This window comes from Myxocyprinus asiaticus, chromosome 47 (assembly GCF_019703515.2).
Source record: "Myxocyprinus asiaticus isolate MX2 ecotype Aquarium Trade chromosome 47, UBuf_Myxa_2, whole genome shotgun sequence".
NCBI classification, from domain to species: Eukaryota; Metazoa; Chordata; class Actinopteri; order Cypriniformes; family Catostomidae; genus Myxocyprinus; species Myxocyprinus asiaticus.
This window is the reverse complement of record NC_059390.1, coordinates 12,875,237-12,893,676: the sequence shown is the minus strand read 5'-3', so window position 1 is coordinate 12,893,676 and position 18,440 is coordinate 12,875,237. Positions and strand designations below refer to the sequence as shown.

General features: G+C 41.9%; 1 protein-coding gene across 11 annotated transcripts in view; it reads right to left on the bottom strand.

Annotated features, from left to right (window-relative positions):
• Window positions 1-13: 13 nt before the first annotated feature.
• nrcama (neuronal cell adhesion molecule a) overlaps window positions 14-18,440 on the bottom strand; it is an 84,893-nt gene continuing 66,466 nt past the window's right edge. For 5 of the 11 annotated variants that reach the window (XM_051691418.1, XM_051691408.1, XM_051691411.1 and 2 more), the window contains 10 exons: window positions 18,175-18,379; window positions 17,958-18,080; window positions 17,305-17,481; window positions 11,931-11,966; window positions 9,697-9,768; window positions 8,920-9,042; window positions 8,540-8,695; window positions 7,614-7,745; window positions 7,329-7,407; window positions 14-4,254 (listed from right to left, as the gene is read on the bottom strand). In XM_051691418.1, the coding sequence (XP_051547378.1) occupies window positions 4,020-4,254; window positions 7,329-7,407; window positions 7,614-7,745; window positions 8,540-8,695; window positions 8,920-9,042; window positions 9,697-9,768; window positions 11,931-11,966; window positions 17,305-17,481; window positions 17,958-18,080; window positions 18,175-18,379 (1,338 nt within the window). In that variant the 3' untranslated portion in view covers window positions 14-4,019. The other 6 variants (XM_051691416.1, XM_051691417.1, XM_051691419.1 and 3 more) reach the window with 4 other exon arrangements.

Sequence of the window (18,440 nt, the reverse complement as noted above, 5' to 3'; positions counted from 1 at the left end):
ATCAGACAGAAGGTAGTGAAATCCAGAAACCAACATTTATTTTAATTCTTTTATATACAAAATATTTTTGTGATTATATTATAGAGTAAACCATTTCACAGCCTTTCATGCTTTATATTCATGTAGCTTTAACATTAACCAGAATAGTATTTCACATACTAAATTTCATTCTTCAATGCCCCCTCATAAACACATCAATAGATTCCGCATCCAAAGCAGTGAAATCAGCCCTCCTTCTTTGGGGATGTGTTCACTTCTTTTGATTTCTTCTTCTCTTATTATTCCTATAGAAAAGGTTCATAAACCATCCGTGCGCAAAATTCAGAAACATCTGGCAAAACAGGCAATAAAACGGTGCCAGTAAAAGAATACAAGCTGATGTGAATGTGAATTCAGGTGGAACACTGTAGAGTTTCTGCGGCTATAGGCTACTCTGTCACTTTGTTTTCCAGTTTTTCATATAATAGAGATCCATGGGATTTAAGACTAGGGGTTTGTTGTCACTTAAAACAGTTGTAAGGGCTTTTTAAAGTTACTTACAGTACACAAATTGTTGGGACAGTCCCCCTTGAGAATCCTGCGCTAAGTGTCAACCCTTCCTGGGATGCCTCTTCTCCTCTCAAATTTTGGCTGGATATTTACAAAGCAATGTCATATCTATACATTAAAAAGCAAACATTTCTAAACTTAAAAAACTTGATGCAAGTTATGACAAGCTAAATCATGAAAATCTAGGGCCTTGCCAAAAAAAAAAGGCTCGCCCCATACATCCAGTGGAGACACGCACATATACTCAGACACACCCTCATTCATACACTCATGCAAATAGGCACACACACTTCTCATACACACATATATCCATGCATGCCTGCATAAATGCATACATAGACTTAAAATCTCTCTCTCCAGTCATATTTGATGACAGCACCACTGCGGACTGTGTGTTTTGTGAAGCCCTGATTTCACTACACTCAACAGCTTGTAATACTTCTTAACATGCAATAACATGATTTTAAAAAGGGTTACATGTGAGAAGGTGTATATTTCTGCCTTATTGTGTTCCATACAGTGAGATTTCTCAGGACAGGCTACTGCAATTACCAAAGTCAGTTGTTTCAATTGCCGTTATGAGCTTTCCAAACTGCCATCAACGTGTTCGATCACACCAATCAACGGCAGTTCACTCATTACAGAAATGTGGCAGTATTTTTAGCTGTTTATAAGGGGAATGAGAAGCCCCTCACCACGAATTGAGGTGATCAGAACTTTTGTGGACTGTGATGGCGAATGGTGGTGACATCTCCTTGAATCTTGTGGTCTTGAATCTGCACAGGACCTCAGCATTGTTTGTAGTATAAATCTAAAAGCGAGCCACATTCTGATTCTAAGTGAAGAGAGGGAATTTGTCTGTGGTTATAGAATATTTTCTACCAAGGCACTATGGAACCGTGCTGAGGGGCCTTCCTTAAATCCCATAGTGTGAGACCACACCTAGGACACTGCGAGATGTTTGTACCCACTTGGAGTTCGACGCAGTGGGCGGAACAGGAGGCTAAAGGTTGGCTACATGGCTGAATGGGGGCTTTCCTTTAAAATGCAGTTTAGAAAAACAGTCCTGGATGAAATGTAACTCCTTAAAGGCTTGGGGATACTTAGTTTTTCGAGTGCAGTCGAGCACTCAGCCTTTCAAAGTATATTCTTTTGACCGCAAGCACGTACAGACAAGTTTGCCGCATGCGCACTACAACTGCTTTGTGAATTATAGATATCAACAATTCAGTTTTCAATAGTTAAAATGTTAATTCTTGATATCAGGAATGGAATAACTAGTGAAAGTGCTCATTTCTGATATCAGTAATTGCATTTGCATTAGTAAAAATGTTAATTCTTTATATAAAGAATTAAGTGGAAATACATTTTTTTTAATATCATTAAGAATTTCAACTAGTAAAAGTAATTTTTAATAGTAGTAAACTAGTAAACATAATTCTTAATATCTGCAACTGCATTTTCACAAGTAGAATTTCTTAATGATTGTAGTCATTCACTCCTGTTCAAAACGCAATTACAGATACAGTATCTAAAATGTATTACTTAATAGTTACTACTTACATAGCTATGTACTTCTTACTTGTAAAAATAGTATTTTTTGATATCATTAATTACATTATTTCTAGTACAAATATCCATTACTGATATCAACCATTATCTAGTGAAAATGCTAAGATTTTATATAATGTATTTGGACAAGTTAGATATTGTATTTCAGATATCTGGAAATGGATTTCATTTATCAATAAAAGTCTTTCTTACTAGTTCTAATAATAATATAAATATATTAAATTAACATTGCTACTAGTAAAACCACATTACTGATATAAAAAAATAGCATTTTTGCTATAGTTGTTATTCAATTATTAATATCAGGAATGGACATAGTGACAATGTTATTACTGATATAAAAAATCATTTTTACTAAGTACTGTAGTACAGTGCTGATATGTGAAATTGGAATTACAACTAGTAAGAAATTAATTATAGATATCTGTAATAGGCATTAGATATCTTGCGTTTTGAACAAGTGTAAATGACAGATCATTGTGAAATTCTACTAGTGTAAATGCAGTTAGAGATATCAATAATTATGTTTTTTACTAGTTGAAATTCCATTTTTGATAATTGAAAATTGGTAATTCCCTGAGTACTGACATCATTTTTGATAACAAGAATTAATATTTTAACTAATGCAAACCTGATTACTGTTATCAAAAATGAACATTTCCACTAGTAGTAATTCCATTGCTGATATCAAGAATAAGCATTTTAACTAGCGAAAATATAATTGTAGATATCTAGAATTCATTTCCTGTAATTGATTAAATGCAAAAAAGGGCTTGTAGTACTGCGAGTTTGCTCAATATGACCTCTTTATGATACTCTTTAGTACAGTCCACGGCAGGCGAATGTGCAGAGGCGGACTGCCCGCATGTCTAGAAAAACCAGGCTGCACGCTCACTTTGTGTGAAACGTACCATCACGCTGAAAACCGAAGTATACTTTGGCCTTAAGTCTCTCAATCTCTTTTTTTTTCAGGGATAAAACAGCAAAAAAGGTTTGTTGTAAATAAATAAAACATTTCAAAATGTTTACCACAAGAAAACAGAAAAAAGGACACAACCATGTGTGTAAGTGACAGTTTGTCTGCAAAGAGTGCTTTTGTATCATAAAAATGCTACCTTTCATCCCTGATATCCAACTTTAAGTTCTACTGTGATTTTTTGTATATTCATAGAGCTTCTGTCTGTCAAAAAAGACACCTAATAGCTTTTACACACAGTCACATACTTCACAACAATGCCCACAAAGACATTGGTGCTTTAAATGTGTAAAATACCGATTTGAACACTGACGACAGAATGCGACGCATCAGCTGTGAAGCAAATGTGAGCATCATATTTGGACAAGATTCACAGTCTCCACAATGCTGGCTAATGTTGATTCACTGAGGGCGTGATGTGATAATATCAAGTGATTCCACGCAAGTCCAGACGAGATGGTGAGATACAATGCCGTCTGAGAGTAATGGGGGCATGTTAATAAAATATTTTCTTATATATGTCAATTTATATATTCATATACACATATATTGATAAATATATATATATACTGTATGCTTGCCAAAAGATAATACAGTGATTACACCTATATGTAATTTGACGTTCACTCTGAGAAATCAGGGTAAAGCTAAAGGTAAAGGACAGGCCCTCTGGTACTTACATACTCTTGCATATGTATGACATTTTTCATCTCTCTCTCTCTCCCTCTTTCTTTCTTTCTCTCTCTCTATCCTTTCAATTTCTTACATTCTAATGAGGGTTGTTGTTTGTTGCTTGACATTTATTTCCTGTGTGATGTCAGAGAGTCACAGTGCAACAGAGACAGCCTGTTCTCCATATGATGGTGTGACAAATGGGGTGGGGTCTTGGATTGGCCAAAGGTGATGGAGAGTTTTCAGCCAGTTACACAAAGGAGTTCATGGCGTTGACTGGGGAAGGAGCCTCCGAACTCTCGTTGCCCTCCGCTGTGTCCTTTTCCTTCTTCCCGCTGTACTGACCAATAAAGGAACCGTCCTCATTGAACTGGCCATCTCCACCTTCTCCGTAATCGACCAGGCTGTCGTCACTGTCATCCTTCTTTGCTGTGCCGTTGGAAGGGGTCCGGCTGCTCTTGAGGGGCTTGTGGTCCTCAGTGTCACTGATATAAAGAGTAGAGACAAGGGGGACGGGAGGACATTACAACAAAACGATTTGAATGCGCTAAACTAGCCAATTTATGGAGATTTCCAAAACATCCATTTCCAAGAACATGCTGTTTAGTGCAGGTACTGTATGTAGGAATGACAGTCCTCTACTTGGGGGTCAGTTGATGCCATAACTGTCCATAACGTGCATTTGGAAGGGTAATTTTGAGCACATTCATCATAATGCATGGAGCACTTGTCTCAGAATCAGAAAACAATCATTGAGGATTTCTAATCAGATGCATTGAAATAATAATAAAATAAGTGCAAACCACAATAAGCAGTCCAAAAGTACAGTTAGCAATGCAAAATGAAAGATTTCAGATTTAAACTTATTTTAGTAAAGGCTGGGTCTGGCTTAGTCTACATGAGATCTATGTTGTCTGCACAGTGATGAAGCTAAGTGTAAGGTAACGGGCGATTTACGCATGCAAGACTTGCAAAGACCCTCTTACCTTTCTAAAGACCTGAACTCCCCCCACCACCCCCCAAAATCAAAACACACAGGAACCAATGAGACAGACTGACATGTTTGACAATGATGGTATCAACTTTACATTTAAGACAAAGACATGTAGTGACATCATACAAAATAAATGACAAATGTCATGAATAGGACAAATGCAATGATAACACAAAACAAACATTTGTAGAGACGACTCCTGTCAAATGCAATTCTGATATGGCACACTCAGAAGCTAAAATGTAATTTAGAAAAGATTTCAATTATATACAGTCTATTCTGTATATAGATAGATAGATAGATAGATAGATAGATAAATAGATAGATAGATAGATAATCGAATATATTAATTATCAGGAATTTAATTTGCCTCAGTTTAATAGATTGAATTGATGTGCTGAATTAGCTTAAATGAGTTGAGACCAATTCACCCCTGTTCCTATCCCATTTACTGCATTGTTACTGCAATAATAATGACAATATGACCAGACCAATACACATATACAAACAATAAATAAAAAAGAATAATGACGATGATAATAAATATGAATTGATGACAATAAATATAATGATGGCACACAAAATAAAATACCAAATCACAGCAATAAGTCCAACATTCATGTAAATAAGGAAGGCAATTAATTTGACACTTAAAATGTGTTAAATAAAAAAAAAAAAATTATACAGTCACATTATACAGAGCTTTGGTTAAGGCTTGTTATATTTAACATATAACATGTTTGTTCCTTCTTTCCTCAAGTTGTTTGTGCAGGAAGGTTTACATTCATCTCAGAGGAATGAAAAAATTATGGTCTGAATCCCTGAGCAAGAGGAGAGGTTTGTTTTCAATGAGTCTTGAAATGAATCAATTCAATTCAACACACATTTTTTATTAATCTGACCATAGTGTTATATAGTTGTGCTAAAAATTCTGCATACCCTGGCAGAAATTGTGAAATTTTGGCATTGATTTTGAAAATATGACTGATCATGCAAAAAACTTTTCTTGTCTTTTATTTAAGGATAGTGATCATATGAAGCCATTTATTATCACATAGTTGTTTGGCTCCTTTTTAAATCATAATGATAACAGAAATCACCCAAATGGCCCTGACCAAAAGTTTACATACCCTTGAATGTTTGGCCTTGTTACAGACACACAAGGTGACACACACAGGTTTAAATGGCAAATAAAGGTTAATTTCCCACAACTGTGGCTTTTTAAATTACAATTAGTGTCTGTGTATAAACAGTCAATGAATTTGTTAGCTCTCACATGGATGCACTGAGCAGGCTAGGTACTGAGCCATGGGGAGCAGAAAAGAACTGTCAAAAGACCTGCGTAACAAGGTAATGGAACTTTATAAAGATGGAAAAGGATATTAAAAAGATATCCAAAGCCTTGAAAATGCCAGTCAGTTCTGTTGAATCACTTATTAAGAAGTGGAAAATTCGGGGATCTCTTGATACCAAGCCAAGGTCAGGTAGACCAAGAAAGATTTCAGCCACAACTGCCAGAAGAATTGTTCGGGATACAAAGAAAAACCCACAGGTAACCTCAGGAGAAATACAGGCTGCTCTGGAAAAAGACAGTGTGGTTGTTTCAAGGAGCACAATACGACGATACTTGAACAAAAATGAGCTACATTGTCGAGTTGCCAGAAAGAAGCCTTTACTGCACCAATGCCACAAAAAAGCCCGGTTACAATATGCCCGACAACACCTTTACACGCCCCACAGCTTCTGGCATTTTGTAATTTGGAGTGACGAGACCAAAATAGAGCTTTATGGTCACAACCATAAGCGCTATGTTTGGAGAGGGGTCAACAAGGCCTATAGTGAAAAGAATACCATCCCCACTGTGAAGCATGGTGGTGGCTCACTGATGTTTTGCAGGTGTGTGAACTCTAAAGGCACGGGGAATCTTGTGAAAATTTATGGCAAGATGAATGCAGCATGTTATCAGAAAATACTGGCAGACATTTTGCATTCTTCTGCACGAAAGCTGCGCATGGGACGCTCTTGGACTTTCCAGCACGACAATGACCCTAAGCACAAGGCCAAGTTGACCCTCCAGTGGTTACAGCAGAAAAAGGTGAAGGTTCTGTAGTAGCCATCAGTCTTCTGACATTAATATCATCGAGGCACTCTGGGGAGATCTCAAACGAGCGGTTCTTGCAAGACGACCAAAGACTTTGCATGACATGGAGGCATTTTGCCAAGACGAATTAGCAGCTATACCACCTGCAAGAATTTGGGGCCTCATAGACAACTATTACAGAAGACTGCACGCTGTCATTGATGCTAAAGGGGGCAATACACAGTATTAAGAACTAAGGGTATGCAGACTTTTGAACAGAGGTCATTTCATTTTTTTCTTTGTTGCCATGTTTTATGATTGTGCCATTCTGTTATAACCTACAGTTGAATATGAATCCCATAAGAAATAAAAGAAATGTGTTTTGCCTGCTAACTCATGTTTTCTTTAAAAATGGCACATATATTACCAATTCTCCAAGGGTATGCAAACTTTGCGCACAACTGTAAATCTGTAGTTCTCCTCACCTGTATTCCCCAAATGTCCCATCGTCCTCTTTCATGGGTTGGATCTCTGGGTCTTGGTGGGCATCTTCTTTCTCTTTTACTACGAGGCAAATGGAAACCAGCATGTCACATGGTATAAACGTATGTCATGTGATAATTGACAGACTTCGTTTAAAGCTTGCATTTTTATCATTTAAAAAAAAGACTTACTTTATTTGATTTTTTTCAAAATAAGAGTGTGACTAAAGAAAGGTTTTGTCAGATTTAGCTCAGTTACCATAGCTAAGACTGCACAAATACACTCACCTGGGTATTTGCCTCCTTTGTTCCTCTTAATGAAGCAAACGATGAGGAGTACCAGTATCAGTAAAGCAATGGCACACATCAGCCCTATGAACCAGCCCTGCGTGGCTATGTCAACTTGCTTGCTAGTCATGGCTGCACACATGGAAGTAGATACAAAATTAATCAAACGTCACTTCTCTTTTTGTTAGATGTAAAAGTTCATTTAAATGAATGTGTCATGCAACACTACAAGAATAGTAGTGAAAGAAAATCAATGGAAATCCTATACATTAAAATGTCAGAGCTTTGTTCATGAACACAAGCTGTAGTGTGCTCTAGAAATCGACTAATATTGTTTTTGTATGAACGGTACTGATACTTAGTATTCAAGATTTGTGTGGCACTATTTGTCTTCCACTATGCAAGTTAATCTTTGTTTTGGACCATGTCTAACTTTATCGGTAAACATGATATTAAAGAGCAAATAAATGATTAAGAGGCAGAATATAAATATCTGTAGAAAAATAATAAAATATCAAGCCAATTATCGGTTTCTCCCTAGTGTGTACAGAATGAATTAATAGCATCAACAGCCAAACAGAAATTGACATCATGTGAACATCACAACCACACCAAAATAAAAAAATAAAAAATAAATAAAAAACAGAGAATTTTAGTCATGATATGGAAAACGACCAGTTGCTTAAATAAAGGAAAACTGTTCATTAATGATCGTTTCACTCTGTATAGCAAAAAAGCAAGGAAGAAAGGAAAGAAAGAATGTAATTTTGGCATGCATCTACTTTCCCTGGACCTGTCTGGACACCAAGCATGCTTAAAACCAAACCAAAACAACAGGTGATGTCTGGAACTGAAGCTTGGAGGGGCTTTATGGGTGAGTGACAGGTGAGGTGGACTCCAGCTGTCTACAGACATGCACTCCTCACCTGGAACTGTAATCAACAGCTCCTCTGTACTGTGGACCGTTTCGTCAGAGTGGTCTTTGGCTACCACCCGAACCCTATAGGACATCCCCGGCTTTAGTCCTCTAATCTGATATGTCCGAGTGCCATTTACAAACTCTGTTTTCCAGGGTTCTTTACCTGGAGAGCAGCAAAATGTTAAAATATTCTGTTTCATTATTTGCATTTGTTCTGTAAGGCGACTGTTGTATTTATATCAGGTCAGATCAAGTGGATCTCTTTTTTTATCTTCAGTTTTCAAAGATGGCCGAGATGTAATTGAGTTTTTAAATCAAGAATTTTATGAATTGTTGGAAAAGTCAGTTCGGCACAGCTATTTTAGAAGGTAAGAAGGGAAAGCTTACTGTTATCAACAACATATTCCACAAAAACATTCCTATCCGGCCCCGAGTATTCCCAACATATCATGGCATGGTCCTCCTCCACGGAGGAGTTCACGCTCCCAAACATCCGACCAGCAGGTGGCGCTGATCACACAGAGGAAAAAACACAAGTGACGTAAGAATTAAGAAATTACAAATAAATCCTGAAAATCCTTTAAGGGATAGTTCACCCAAAAATTGAATTTCTGTCATCTTTTACTCACCCTCAAGTTGTTTCAAACCTCTATGACTTTCCTATTTCTGTGGAACACAAAAGGAGATTTTAGGCAGAATGTTAGCCTCAGTCACCATTCACTTTCATTGGGTAATTTTTTCCATGTAAGTGAATGGTGATTGAAGCTGTCATACTATGTTCCTGACATCTCCTTTTGTGCTCTACAGAAGAAAGTCATATGGGTCTGGAACAACATGAAGATGAGTAAATGACAACATCATTTTCATTTTCGGGTGAACTATGCCTTTAAAATCCCTTAGAGTCGCAATACAAATCCTGTTTATTTAGGAATCAGTAGTATTTTACAGTTCCCTGGCCAACAAATGGGCCAAATATTAAAAACGATTAGAAAGCATATTTTGCTATTTTTATTTTAATGACTAGTATGAGTATGACTCACTTTTTTTGACTCATCATTTAATTAAAAAAGTGACACATTTTTTCTTCTATCTAAGTCTATATTCTCAAACTAAGCACAGCAGTCGAGGAAAGAGGAAAAGGTGCCGGGACGGTAGTGTCTGTACCATTGTGCAACAGGGGCTGCAAAGATTGAGTGACAAGGGGGGTTGGTGGTGGTGGTGGAGGGGAGACTGAGCCTAAAAGAATACAGAGAATAGTGAAACACACAACATGAAACAACACAAACCATTAGAGAAAGAGAAAATGAGGCAGAAAGAGAGAAATACAGTTAATTGAATTATCGGCATGCAGGAACATGCAGATCTCTGGTGCATGAGAGACAGTTATGCTGCAGAGAGGAAGTTGGGATCAAGGCAAAGAGAGATCTGGGTGTGTCTTGTTACATTAAATTAGAACAGTGTTTCCCAACCTTTTTTGTATTATGTACCCCCCCCCCCCCACAGCTCCATCAGTAACTATATATATAAAGAATGTTGTAAATAGAATGTTTCTTTATAAAGGATGTTTGATGGGATGAATATAGGAAAGAGTGTTGAATTGTTGTGGAAAATTTTAAACAAAGTGTAAAGAGCACTACTGGAGAAATCTACGAATATCTGGAGTCTTTATATGCATATACAGTGACCACCAAAAGTATTTGGACACTTAAGTCACCCTTATAAATGTATCGATGTCATTACATTAGACCAGGGGTCGGAAACCTTTTTGACATGAGTGCCATTTTTTTATTTTCCTGGTCAATGCTGTGCAGATGGAAAAAAAACAAAATAAACATGGTCATTTATGTGATTTTCTGAAGTTTGAGTCCACTTGTGAAAATGTTTCTATTTTGTATTTTTGTAATTTAATCATTTCTTTTTCATTACAAGTGATATTATCAGCATAAACGTTTGAGTGAAAAATTTGTGCAAAACCCGATGACTATGATATAATCATGATCCTGCATGTGAATTTTCACAGAGCATCTTGTGAAAGTTCTTTAATGAAAAAAAAAACCTGTCCTTTTGTACAAAATGAGTTAACACAGTTAATGTCACAAATTTGCTTATTTGATTACTGATCATGAAATTGTGTGGAATAATTATTAAATATATCTTATATTATGTCATTGTAATCATGTTATCATTAGCACGTGAGCAACAGCAAGAGAGGAGCAGGCTAATTCATTTATATGAAGTTTTTCCAATCTACATCTTGATGTAATCCTTCCTCATGATCACACAGCGTGTTTTCATCAGCTGAATGGGAGACTAAACACTATTAAAGTGTAGATTGGAATGCAGGTGCAGAATTTATATAAATAAAATAGTCTACTCCTCTCTTGCCGTTGTTGGCGTGCCAGTGCCAATGCTGGCACGCGTGCCGTAGGTTGCCGACCCCTGCATTAGACACTATCAATATAAAACTAAGTTGCATTTGCAAACAAATAATGCTAGACTTTTTCTCAGAATTGACATCACTTTTCTTAGGAACACTTTTCTTAGGCAAATCACTTTTAATCAACTACCAAGGTTGTATGAAGTCAGTTGACCTCAAATAGCAGTGTCCTAGCAGAATATGTAGTTCACTGCATGAACTGTGGACATGCTCCGCATTTTTTGACAAACAGAAAGTGTCTATCACAAACCAAATGCTTTTTTTATTATTATATGTTGAACAATATATCTATTACTTAATAGATTGAAACCAAACTGTTGAAATGTGTGTTTGTGCTAAATTAACTTAAAGTAAATACCACTTGGTTTGATATTTTGTTATAAAGAGATATTTATACATTTTTAAGGGTGTCCAAATACTTTTTGGGGCCCCTATAAGTTCTGCTACAAGTATCCTACACAAATTGACAAAACTTACACATATTGCTTTATTTTATTTCCTTAAAATGTTACTGAATGTGTTAAGCCACTAACTGCACATAAAATAGTGAGATTAATAGTTTTTCATTATTTTAATATGTTGACAGTCCTAATATGTTATATTAAAGTTGTAATTTTTCTTTATAAGTTTAACAAGGCAAAATCTTACATATCACTGGTTGGGAACCACTGCAGTAGAAGATCACTCTACACTGCAACATACTGTATCTGGTGTGCTCACCTACACTAACTTAACAACAGATGTTCTAGTTCTAGCTTAGTCCTAATGAAAGCAGTGGGATAAAATTTGCATCTGTTGCTAACATGATTCTCCATGACACATGGAGCAGGTTGGTTCAGATGTGAAGCTGTTCAGAGGAAGTTCATGCGTATCTATTTCTTTTCAATGCTACAGTGACTTTCTAGTCTCATAGATGATGCTTGATCAGCATGCATTTTCATCAGCCTGATACTGGTGTTACCTTTACCCGCCTTTACAGCGGGATGTCGAATTAAAGCTTTAAAGATAAGAGAGAGAGAGAGAGAGAGAGAGAGAGAAAGGGAGACAAAGATATAATGGATGTAAGTAGGAAGCACCTGACAACCATTCACTTAAGAAAAACAGAATGTTTCCAATTGTGTATGTTACAAAACATGATGTTGCTTGAGGAAGATCCATTACAATGTACCACATAATGTCCTGGTTACTTTCATAACCTCCGTTCCCTGATGGAGGGAACGAGACGTTGTGTCGATGTAGTGACACTAGGGGTCACTCTTGGGAGCCCCAAACACCCCTGCTTTTTGAAAAAAGGCCAGTGGGAATTGGCGAGTGGAATTTGCATGCCACTCCCCCGGACATACGGGTATAAAAGGAGCTGGTATGCAACCACTCATTCAGGTTTTGTGCTGAGGAGCCGAGACAAGGTCCCAGCCATTTCAGCGGGTAGTTCAGTGTTGTGGCAAGAGGGACACAATGTCTCGTTCCCTTCATCAGGGAACAGAAGTTACGAAAGTAACCAGGACGTTCCCTATCTGTCACTCACTCGACGTTGTGTCGATGTAGTGACACTAGGGGTCCCTATACAAAACGCCACAACTAGCTGAACCGTGTTACGTAAACTGGCAGTGCAAGACGGGCAGACCGCTGTGTGCCTCGTAGCCAGCGCACCGGGCCGTCATGTAACATTGCCCGATGCTCTTATGAGCGTCGAACTGTCCTTCGAGAACAAGTCGACTGCCCAACAAATAGGGACAGGCTAGCCCAGCCGTGGCCACTTTTCCTCTTTTTTCTCCCCAAAAAGAGTGGAATTTGTTAACCGACTGGGGGCCATAAATGTCTAAGTCGGGGGGTGTCACTCCCAAGGGGAAGACCACACCCAGCCCAGAGAAGGGGGGGGTATTTTGAGTGGAAATACGTCACATGGTATTACCGAATCTTGTCGGAAGTATGTCATGTGGAGAAATCACATGGTAGGTCCTACCCGAGGGGGGAGGAGTTTCTACAAACATGGTGACCAGGGGCAGAGGGGACTCTGCCCAAGGAAGACGCAGTTTACCGACAGGGAAACGATTTAGCGGAAGATATCACATGGGGTCACCTATGGGGAACCAGCACATGTGGAGCACCTACCCCAGTACAGGGCCTAATTAGCACATGTACCTGGCCGGCAGCGAGTTTCTCCGCAAACTCGTCTGCCACAGGGCTAAGGATGAAAGTCATCCAGGGATCACAGCTTGTGAACACGACTGGGAGTCAAAAGCGCACGTCTTCACCTCTAGGGAGGGGAAAGGCGCTATGCGCAAGCGATACACCTGGCCAGCTGTCTCGGAACTTACCTGCTCGTACCTGACAATACACGGGACGAAACCGGCTCAACCTGGAGACTGTAGAAACTCGCAAAGGTGTTGGGTGTTGCCCAGCCCGCTGCTCTGCAGATGTCTGCCAAAGAGGCACCACTGGTTAGGGCCCAGGAGGCCGCTACACTCCTAGTAGAGTGGGCTCGAAACCCCATGGGGGGCAGCATGTCCTGAGCGTGATATGCCATCAGGATGGCATCAATGACCCAGTGGGCGATCCTTTGTTTAGAGACAGTGCTTCTTTCCACTGTCCACCAAAGCAGAAAAAGAGCTGCTCGGAGCTTCTAAAGCTCTGCGTGTGATCCAAATAGATGCGTAAAGCACACAATGGACACAGCAACGTAAACTGCGCTTGCAGGTTCACCACCTGATCCCTAAAAGGGGTCGTGAGAACCTTGGACACATAGCCCGGTCGGGGTCTCAGGATCACGTGAGGCACTCCAGTGCTGAAGCGGTCTCATATGCATCAACCCGAGCGGTTGCCATATGCCCCAGGAGCCTCTGAAAAAGTTTCAGTGGAAACACTGTCTTCTGTCTGAACGCCTTAGGACAGTTCAGCACCGACTGTGCACGCTCGTTCATGAGGCACGCCGTCATCGAGACTGAGTCCAACTCCAAGCTGAGAAAAGAGATGCTCTGAACCGGAGAAAGCTTGCTCTTTTCCCAGCTGACCCGAAGCCCCAGTCGGCTGAGGTGCGTGAGCACCAGGTCCCTGTGCGCACACAACACATCCCGAGAGTGAGCTAGGATTAGCCAGTCATTGAGATAATTGAGGATGCGGACGCCCAGTTCCCTTAGTGGGGCAAGGGCTGCCTCTGCGACCTTCATGAAGACGCGAGGGGACAAGGACAGGCTGAAGGGGAGGACCTTGTACTGGTACGCCCAGCCCTGGAAAGCAAACCGCAGGAAGGGTCTGTGTCGAGGTAAGACCGAGACGTGAAAATACGCGTCCTTCAGGTCTACCACCGCGAACCAATCTTGATGCCGGACGCTCGCTAAAATGCGTTTTTGCGTCAGCATCTTGAACGGGAGTCTGTGCAAGGCCCGGTTCAGTACTCGCAGGTCCAAGATTGGCCGCAACCCACCGCCTTTCTTCGGTACGATGAAGTAGGGGCTGTAAAACCCCTTCTTCATCTCGGCTGGAGGGACAGGCTCTATCGCACCCTTCTGTAGAAGGGTAGCGATCTCCGCACGCAAGGTAGCAGCATTCTCGCCCTTCACTGAGGTGAAGCGGACGCTGCTGAACCTGGGCGGGTGCCTGGCGAACTGAATCGCGTAGCCGAGTCGGACGGTCTAGGTCAGCCATCGCGACGGGTTGGAAAGCGCGAGCCATGCGTCCAAACTCCGGGCGAGGGGGACAATCACGTCGGACATACCGGCGGGTGGAGCCTTGCGGCGGGGCGGAGCCTGAGGCGCCACGTCATGGGGGCTCGAACCCCGTAGCCGTGCTGAGTCCAGAGACATCGAAGCACTTACCTGGCTCCTGACGCCCACCATAAGATTGGTTGAGGAGGGGGGAGGAGGAATATCGTCCCCGCAGTCTGTCGGAACCAACCCGGTGTGGGCATGTTTGTGCCACAGCTGGGCGCACAGGGGCGGGGGGTCCGCCACTGGAGCACCAAACCTGCCAAAATGGGACGGTGGATGGTGGTCGTGATGACAGCCGTGCGCACCTGACATGTGACCCAGGGAACAAGAAAACCACTCTTTTGTTGAAGTTTTGGGTACCGCAGCCTCTTGGGCATGTGGCAAAAAATGAAACAAAAGATTCTCCTGTGTGAATGTCTGTCCACCAGCTCCATAGAAGCAGGTCTCCTCGTCCCTGGGTTGCCCGTCTCAGGGGCGCTTCGAAGCCTTCCTTGGGTTCTTGCCGGCCAGCTGTGAGACAGGTGGTGTCTGCTTCCTGCGGTGGGCTCCACGCCGGGGCAGGGCAGCGGGGACGGGCTGCGGCGGAGCCGGTGCTTTTGCTTCAGGAGGACGCCCTTGGCGATGAGCAGACGGGGTGTGGGGTCTTGAGCCGTGCCGGGGCAGGATGTGCTGTATAGCCTCTGTCTTCTTCTTCACCGCCGAGAACTGCTGGGAAAAGTCCTCGACAGTGTCGCCAAACAGGCCAACCTGGGAAATGGGGGCGTCAAGGAACCGTGCATTGTCAGCCTCTCTCATCTCGACCAGGTTGAGCCAAAGGTGGCGCTCCTGGACCACCAGGGTGGACATCGCCTGCCCGAGAGACCACGCCATGATCTTCATCGCCCGGAGAGCGAGGTCGGTCGCCGAGCGCAGTTCCTGCATCAACTACCCTCGTGCAGCTCTTTTAGCGCCTTGGCTTGGTGTACCTGCTGGAGAGCCATGGCATGCAGAGTGGAGGCGGCTTGTGCAGTGGCACCGTAGGCCTCAGTCACCAGGGACTCAGGCGCCTTATCCACCTGGGGAATTACCGAATACTCCTTGGCCGCCCCACCATCGAGGGTAGTGAGAGCGGGGGAGCTGAAAGATCGGGATCGGGTATTAAAAAGTGCCCCCCACGATCTTGTCAGCTCCTCATGCACTTCCGGTAAGAAAGGGACCGGGACGGGGCGTGGCCGTGAGCGGCGCTCTGGGCCCAGGAACCAATCATCGAGCCGTGAGGGTTCAGGGGAGAGTGGAGGGTTCCACTCTAGCCCGAAGCTCGTGGCTGCCCGGGAAAGCATGTCGGTCATCTCCGCGTCGGCCTGAGACTGGGCGACCATACCTGAAGGAGGAAGCCCAGCCGAAGCCTCTGCGTCAGACTGGACGAGCCCGCTCTCCGATGCTGTGCTCGATAACTCATCGTCTTCCCGGGCCCCGAATAAGAGGTCGAACTCTCCCTGAGACGAGCTGGCGGTCTCATCCGAGAACCCGACCGGGGCAAGCGAGCGTGCTGAGGAATGGGAGGTCTGTGGGAGGTTACCTGGCGGAGGTGCTCCCATTGAAGTCCCCAAATCGCCCCCAGTGCTAAGTGACGCGGCCTCATACCCGTTGGTAGAAGGACCGAGGGGGGAAGACGCTGGGGTGGCTTGCTTTCTTACGAAGGCAAGCCGCGACCGCTACATTGCCATGGTCACGTTCTCACAATGAGGACAAGACCCATCCACGAACGATGTCTCCGCATGGGCAGTGCCCAGACACGTAAGACAGTGATCGTAGCCGTCAGAAGCGGAGGGGAGAAGCCGCTGAAATGCGCCATAAATCCAGCATTTTGAGGTGAACGGTAGGGAGAAATTGAATTCAGTGCACTGAATGCAACCGCTCGGCTCTAAATGAGTGGTTGCATACCAGCTCCTTTTATACCCGTATGTCCGGAGGAGTGGCATGCAAATTCAACACGGCAATTCCCATTGGCCTTTTTTCAAAAAGCAGAAGTGTTTGGGGCTCCCAAGAGTGACCCCTAGTGTCACTACATCGACACAACGTCGAGTGAGTGACAGATAGACAACAATGATTTAACTATGGAAATCAGAATGCCAGAGAACAAGAACCATTTCCATTTAAGGAATTTAGCAGATCCGAAGCATCTCACAAAAGCGTTTATTTTTGCAGACAAAACTAAATATAGTCAAAAATTAAAGTTGCAAAGACTGATGTGAATGGCACTTAAGTAAGCATTAAGTGAATTATAGCCACTTTTTTGGCCATTTTTTCCTGCTGACTACAGCCAAGAATCAACATATAATCAATGCGTAGTGTAACAGTGACTATAAATGGTTAAATATATGCAAGGGAGGCAAGACCAATCACTCAAAATGCAAATATACAGTATATAAGCAAGAAGATCAACTGCAATTCAGTATGCAAATACTACAATGATGTCATTGCTTCCGGCTTTTGAATGAACTTTTGAATTCTGAACATTCTAGATAAGTCAATGGGAAATTCATTCAGAACAACCCCTAACCAGAATATCAGGGCTACTGCAGCTGGATCCTTGCATCGTATCCTGGAAATGTTATTTAGGAAAATCAGTCACAAGTTAATCCTCACCTTCATCCATTACTGTGACGGCCTCTTCTGTGACGGTGGGCCCCGAGCCCTTGACTGTCATGGCATTCAAATAGAACTTGTAGCGTGTGCTGTATTTGAGGTTGTCGAGAGTGATGCTGGTCTCATTTGCTAGTAGAAACAGCTCTTTGAGAGGCCCAAGTTCATCTGTTGTATTGACTACAAAGAGAGAAGTAAAAAAAAAAAATATGTGCAAGAGAACTGAAAATTACAACCATCTTAATGTTGGATTTTAGATGGATCATTTCTGCGCCACAAGTGTGACCAAGCAGAATTGCAAAAATGCTGAAATGTTCTCAAACAGATTTCCAGAATACTCCTCCCTCCGCCGTTGGACAGAGAAACAGATAGTTCCTCCACAAACTCATGCAACTGGTTGCGCCAATGTTGCCGTGTTGTGCTTGTCAGGATGCTCTTACAAACAGAGCAATGTTTTGATAGCACCACAGAGCCACAGTGTTTACACATTTAAGAGAATTTAACCTGCAAATTGCTTGCTTATCTTTGCATATTAACATTGAAAAAATTACACACTTCAGTTTTAAGACTTCGGAATACAGTCCTTGATAGATGACTCTTCAGTAAAACAAACTGGCCTGCAATATTTCATGAAATATCCTTTAACCAAGACTTACTAGGCTGGTATTTGAGCAGGTATCCTGTTAGGTGGCCATTGTCTTCCAGAGGTGGTGCCCATTCCACAATCAATGAGTCCAGATCCATATTTCTGACTTTGAACTCGGCAGGAGGCCCTGGAACTATTGCGAGAAAAAAAAAAACATTCATATTTAAAATGTAGAATATTATATGCTTTGATTTTGACTGTGAGAGAGTACACAATATAGACTCTACCTCCTTCTGGTGTTAGAAAGTGCTGATCAGAGCTGCTGGGTCCGTCTCCCTTCCCATTGAAGGCCCTAATATTGAGGGAGTACTGGCTGTAGGGATGGAGGCCGGACAGATGACCCTCTGTCTCATTCCCACTGAAGATGAGCACACGTGGCTTCTCAGGCTCAGAGTCTTGCTTGTGTAGACTTCTCAACTTCCAGTAACTCACCTACACAAAGGCCAACAATTTAGATAACCTGAAGCTCAACTAAAACATTTTGCCAAAATAT